The sequence below is a fragment of the Triticum aestivum genome, chromosome 7D (genome assembly GCF_018294505.1).
Source record: "Triticum aestivum cultivar Chinese Spring chromosome 7D, IWGSC CS RefSeq v2.1, whole genome shotgun sequence".
In the NCBI taxonomy this organism is placed as follows: Eukaryota; Viridiplantae; Streptophyta; class Magnoliopsida; order Poales; family Poaceae; genus Triticum; species Triticum aestivum.
Genome location: NC_057814.1, coordinates 259,116,711 through 259,123,007, shown reverse-complemented (window position 1 = coordinate 259,123,007; position 6,297 = coordinate 259,116,711). Strand labels below are relative to the sequence as shown.

Genomic DNA, 6,297 nt, shown 5'->3' with positions numbered 1-6,297 from the left:
GGACATATTCTTGACCTGCAGGTCATGAATTCTAAAGCCACCTTGATCTTTCGGTCTACAAACCATGCTCTATTTGGTCAGCTTGTACTTTTTCTTTTCACCATCTCCTTGTCAAAAGAATCTAAATCTAAAATAGTCCAATCTTTGCAGTGTAGTTTATTTACATGCTGGAGAGAAGGAGGAGCGGTCAATTGGGAAAACGAAATACAGTACTTGGTTGAGTGAAAAGAAGGGCACGTAGGACAGTACACCCACCCTCCGAGATCGCGCACGAATCCCGAGGGCTGCACCCCGGATCACACACACATGCCGATGCCCCCGGGTGTCAAGATATCTAGCTCACTCCCACGCTTCCCACTTCACCTCTCCCTCCAGCCATCGCGCGGCAAGCGTGACCTCCCCCTCCAGCCCAGCCAGTAGCCACGGGCGGAGCCGAGAGCCAGCGTCTTCCTCGCATCACTCGGTGCCACGCGCCTCGCCAGCTCCAGCGCGGCGCCGGCCAGAAGCAGCACGCCCGTAATTCCGGCGCGAGCGCGCGCACACACTGCCGGAACGAACGGGGCGAGCGATGGGGCTGCTGTCGCACCGGGTGGAGCGGTCGGAGCTAAAGCCCGGCGACCACATCTACACATGGCGCGCCGCCTACTCCTACTCCCACCACGGTACGTGTGAATTGCATGTTGGGGGCCGCCATCCTTGACCCTTCTCGCCGCATTTCGTGTTTCCGGGTGGCTAATTCGGCGGAGAGAGGAGTGTTGCTTCGACATCGGTTTTGCCTTGCTCGTTCTGCTCTGCTCGTGCTCTGCCTCTGCTTCCATTCCCTCCGTACGTACGTCCGCGGGCAGATTCTCGCAGTTAATTACGCTGGGTGTATTTGCAGCAGCTTAACCGTATTGCTTTGTTCTGCCTTGCTCGCTCTCGGACCTGGAGGGAATGGAGTGTTGCTTCGACACCGGTTTTGCCTTGCTCGTTCTGCTCTGCTCGTGCTCTGCCTCTGCTGCCATCCCCTCCGTACGTACGTCCGCGAGCAGATTCTCGCAGTTAATTATGCCGGGTGTATTTCCAGCAGCTTGGCCGTACAGTAGGCTCAGCGTCCTCGTCGGCTTCCCTAATAGCGGACGCGTATTTCTGTCGGTACGCTTCTGGGTCCCGTCGAATTTGCTGCATCCTTGATTGGCGTTACTAGCTGTCTAGCTGTATTGTATACAGTCCCCAAATTTAATGACCGAACTAGTAGCAGTACAATTGCTCAAGCGGATCTTGCTTCAGTTTGCAACTTCGCAACGTGATTTGGCAGAAAAGATAATAGCCACTCGGAAGTATTTTAGATCAGACACGGACAGAATTTGACGATCCAAATGGACTCGATATGCCACGCAGCGAAAAGAAAAATAATGCTACTAGCTCACCTGCTCTACAATTCTCTTTCTTTAGTGCAACTATAACCCAGAACTGTTACCTAGACCAACTGTTGGTGACTGGTGATCTAACACAAACTGTTGGTGACTACACATGTGTAATTTTCCAGTGTTCAAGTGTCGATCTTAGCATCCATTTACTTACCTTTATTACATGTGACCAAAGTGGCCCTCTTTCCACTTTGATGCCTTCATGCATCTTCTTCTTCTTCTTCTTCTTCCGGCTAGCTGCTGCGTTATGGCTCTTTTACTTTGCATCTTTTTCCATTTTTAACCTTCTTTTGTCAGCCGTAATTTAATCCACACTTGGGAACATAAAGGACTCTTCTTCGTGGTGTCGCTATGCGCTGGCTACATGCATGGACATCATGATACTTTTTCCCTTGCATTTGCAGCCATCGTTCCCAGCTGCTCAAGTGACAATTATACAGATGTCCTCCTTGGACATATGTACCGAAACAGGACATACATGGGGACACGGGGTCACTCTCCACATGTCTAAACCTGCATAAAAAAGCTGGCATGTTTCCGAGTAGTATTCATTTGTAGCCATTCAATAAGGAATTAAGATAAAAAGCAAAACAAATGAATAGAAAAGGTATGTGTGTACTATGGTCATTGAACAGTGATTCTGTTATATCTCGAATTGCATGTCATGCTCAATTTCTTCAGGTATTTACGTCGGCGGAAGCAAGGTGGTGCATTTCACAACGAAGAAAGAAGCGGGAACGGCGGGCCTTGACTCCGCCATGGCTATCTCCAGCCTCATTTCCGCCGGCTCACCGGAGTGCCCGACCTTCCCGGACTGCGGCTTCCAGCTCCCCGACAGCGGTGTCATCCTCACCTGCCTCGACTGCTTCCTCCGCGACGGCGCCCTCCACGGCTTCGAGTACGGCGTCCCTCCCGCCGTGTTCCTCGCGAAGCTCCGCGGCGGCACCTGCACCACCGCCGCGTCCGACCCGGCGGATGCCGTGGTGCACCGGGCGATGTACCTGCTCCAGAACGGGTTCGGCAGCTACGACGTGTTCGAGAACAACTGCGAGGACTTCGCGCTCTACTGCAAGACCGGGCTCCTGCTGCCGCCCGAGCAGGGCATCGGGACGAGCGGCCAGGCGGCCTCCGCCGTCGGCGTGCCGCTGGCGGCGCTCTTCTCGACTCCGTTCAGGCTCATGTCGGCCGGCCCGCTGGGCATGGCCGCAGTCACGGCGGGGATGTACTGCGCCGGCAGGTACATCACCGACATTGGGGTGAGGAAGGACGTGGTGAAGGTCGAGGTGGAGAACCTGTCGGCGCATCTCGGCTGGCGTCGGGCTAAAGCCAAAGAAGAAGAATGGGTGAAGAAGAAACAGCAACCCGCTAAGGTGACGAGGTTGCTGCCGCTGAAGAGGAAACGTGACAGTGATTTGCATTTGCAATCCGTGAAGTGACCAGGAGCTGCTCTTGTGATACTTTGTGTTTGATCTGTGTAGTTTGGAGTTTGTACTTCACAGAATAAGCCGGTAAGGCCCAATAGTGCAGTATAGATATCGAAGGTGAAGTCTTTTTACTTGAGCTATTCACTCTGTATCCTGTTAGACGTGTCAAGGAGTTTGCGTAGTTGGACGACCAGGTTATAATCGGTTAGTTTTATATAGTTTATTTATCTGTTTCTGCTCTGTGAATTACCATAGATCATAGTATAATTCAATAAAGTGTGTTTCGGTGATTGAAAAGGCTTTTGGTTCTGTCTCTCTTCATCTATTGATTCTCTTCTAGCATTATTTGCCAATTAACCAGCCATCGCCCGCTACGTTACGAGTACATGCCCACACAGTGGTGGTCCGACAAATTTTGTCAGTGGGGCTGAAAGTTTGAGTGGAGATTTTATTGTGTGTGCCAATCTAAAGTATTTATATATTTCCCTTGAGCGTCCAAAAGTATTTTAGAAATTTGAGTCAAGGCCTGCCTGCCCCCGCTTAGCCCTCTGTCGGGGCAAAATTGACAAATTTAACCCATGGACCAAATCAAATCACATAATGAACTGTCCGTGAAACTATTTCACGCGGCTGACCTTTTTGTGTGACGCCCGACACGAAGACGTCACACTACACTGTGCAACGCCTCACAGATAGGTGCTACATGCCTGGCCAGCATCGCACCCGTGTGATCAAAAAATTATTAAGTCAGTGTGCAGCGCCTGAGAGCTAGGCGCCACACTATACAGTGTAGCGCCTAGCTTCTAGGCATTGCACTAGTGGTTGCTTCATTTCGTAGTGCAACCACTAGTGCAGCGCATGCGAGCTAGGCGCCACACTATACAGTGCAGCGCTAGCTCTTAGGCTCTGCATAATGACTTAGCAATTTTTAGACAGTCTGGGGTGCAACGCTGGCCAGGCGTGTAGCGCCTATCTGTGAGGCGTTGCACAATGTAGTGTGGCGCCTTCGTGTCGGGCGTTACACAAAAAGGTCAGCCGCGTGAAATAGTTTCACGGACAGTTCATACTGTGATTTGATTTCATCCACGGGTCAAATTTGTTAAATTTGCCCTCCGTCGGTCGGTTGAGCGAGCCCACAACAAAATCCATAAAGTGCCCTCCATTCCTGAAGTATTTCCAGGACTGATGACAGCAGCGTAGCATGTCGGTGCTGTCTACTTTCAGGTCAGGGTCAGTAGTAGTCAGTAGAAGTACTCAGTAGCAGATGACCACATGCATGATTCCAAAATGACATCTTGGGGCATGCAGAATCTCATCGAAGCCGCAAGCGAAACTTCACCTTCGCCTACCTTTGCCCACGTGAGATGGTGCGAGATCTCGATGATGGATGGATGGAGGAGGAGGAACATGCATGGTAAAGATGGCTGTTGTTTCTTCTGAATTTACTCGGATCAGATGCCCCTGCCCTTAACTTTTTTTTTCCTCTGTGTGTTCCTCTGCCTTTAATGATTGGCCTCATAGACTCTCTCTCACCAATCCTATTGCTTTGATTCTCATTATTTTAGCAAAAGGCTGGTCATGTCGTGGATGATTGAGATCTGGGTGTTGGTTGATCCATCGAAGCAGGTAAGGAAAGGGCCAGCTCAGGACCATTGTTACAGACTGGTAAGACAATCAGACAAGTTACAGATTACTTGTCACTAATAGTCAGTAGACTACGTGTTATATATACAGCAAACTTGTCCTCTGCCGGCTTGTCTCGGTTATTGAAGTATATAGAGTAGGAGAGCATGTGAGTAGAGTAGGACGTGTTTGCTCGTTGTCAGATTCTTTGATTATGTGTGGCAAGCTCTAAGCTTGTGTCTCGACGCAATGGGGTAGGTGTAGAGCTTAGTAAAGTGTTGGATTATAGATGGGCTTTGGCCCATATAAGATAATAACCCGTTGTTAATCTTCTTTAGTATAATGTTTATTTAGAAAATATAGGATAGCGTAGGATTTATTCCACCTTGCCTTATACTCCTATTTAAAGCTATCATGTACTCCTATATATACGCAATGGGTTAAGTTTAGAGCTATGTAAAGTGTTGGATTATAGATGGGCTTTGGTCCCTATAAGACAATAATCATTGATTAATCTCTAAGACCTATTTAGATGCATGACAAGTGGTGAGAAGTTTAGTACCATACGGTTACACTAAGAAGAGCGAGACTTCTTTATAAGGGCTGTTGTACCACATGCCATTGGAAGCTTGGGAAGAGGAGTTGTACACGCGTGCTCCTCCTCCTCCGTCGCCTCACCTCGGCGCGACGCCTTGGCCTGGCCAAGCAGATGCTATGATTCGTTCACCCCCCCATTTGCTCGTTATATTTTCAACAATCCAAAAACCTTATGTTAAGCACTTTTTCAAGGCTTCGCCGCTACTCTGAAACCGGAAAAGTTTACCGGGACACATTAAGGGTTGGCAGACAAGGATCACCTTGTGGCCCACTGTGATGAATGTGTTCTGGGTTGGTGGTGTGTCTCCCATGAAAACGATTGGTCCTGAACAGGAGAAGGCGTTTAGGAAGGCAACCACCATCTTTGTCGGAACAATTCTGAGTGTGATGGAGACAAGTTGGTTGACACATATATTCATATGCGGGTTGCCAAAAATTTGTGTGATGTGCTCGAAGTTAAGTTCGGTGCAACCGATGCTAGAAGCAAACTGTATGCCGGAGCAGTTCCATGATTACAGGATGGCTGATAACCGTTTTGTATTAGACCAAGCTCATGAGCTACCGTGCATCGCTAAGGAGCTGGAGCTCCTAAAGTGTGAGTTGCCGGACAAGTTTGTCGCGGGTTGCATTATTGCAAAATTCTCTTCTGGATGGAAGAATTTTGCTACTTCTCTGAAGCACTTGAGATGTGATTTCTCTGCTGAGAATGTCACCGGTCATCTAAGTGTTGAGCAGAACTTGAGACCAAAGGACTCACACGTGAAAGGGGCAGAGGGTTCTTCTAACACCAATGTGGTGTAGAATTTTGTTCACAAGTTCAAGGGAAAAAACACTGTCCAGCAGAATACTACCTTCAAGAAAAAGGGTAAGAAGAAAGACAAAAGGGACTTTTACATTTATGCCCTTAACTCGAATCCACTACTCAAATTTACCCCTAATTTCAAAGCATGCTCACCACTTTCCCGTTAGGTGCACTTATAGAATTGCCCTTCCGTGCCGTTACCGTCCAGTCAAAGGACTTTCGCCGCTATCTGGACGTTTGCTGGACATTTTGCTCCTAACTCCATATGTCACTTACGGGTGGGACCCACTCTAGAAAATAAATGAAAAAACTCTTTCTCTCACCCTCTCACACGCTTACATGTGGGGCTGAAGTAGAAAAAGGAAAGAAGAAAAAAAGAAAAGGGAAAACTCTCTCTCTCTCTCCTACCTCACGATCGGCCGGCCACTCTCTCCGCTACAGT

At 48.8% G+C, this 6,297-nt stretch overlaps 1 protein-coding gene across 1 annotated transcript; it reads left to right on the top strand.

Moving 5' to 3' along the window:
* Positions 1–317: 317 nt before the first annotated feature.
* Positions 318–3,130, top strand: LOC123168434 (protein LEAD-SENSITIVE 1). The gene is made up of 2 exons (XM_044586319.1): positions 318–662; positions 2,091–3,130. The coding sequence occupies exons 1-2, from the start codon at positions 569–571 to the stop codon at positions 2,843–2,845; spliced, it is 849 nt and encodes a 282-aa protein (XP_044442254.1). The 5' UTR covers positions 318–568; the 3' UTR covers positions 2,846–3,130.
* Positions 3,131–6,297: the final 3,167 nt, after the last annotated feature.

Bases quoted from the DNA above. Each gene is read 5' to 3' on its own strand.
- LOC123168434 (XM_044586319.1), top strand. From the start codon at position 569: ATGGGGCTGCTGTCGCACCGGGTGGAGCGGTCGGAGCTAAAGCCCGGC. The intron at 663-2,090 runs GTACGTGTGAAT...CAATTTCTTCAG, and splicing joins CTACTCCTACTCCCACCACG to GTATTTACGTCGGCGGAAGC.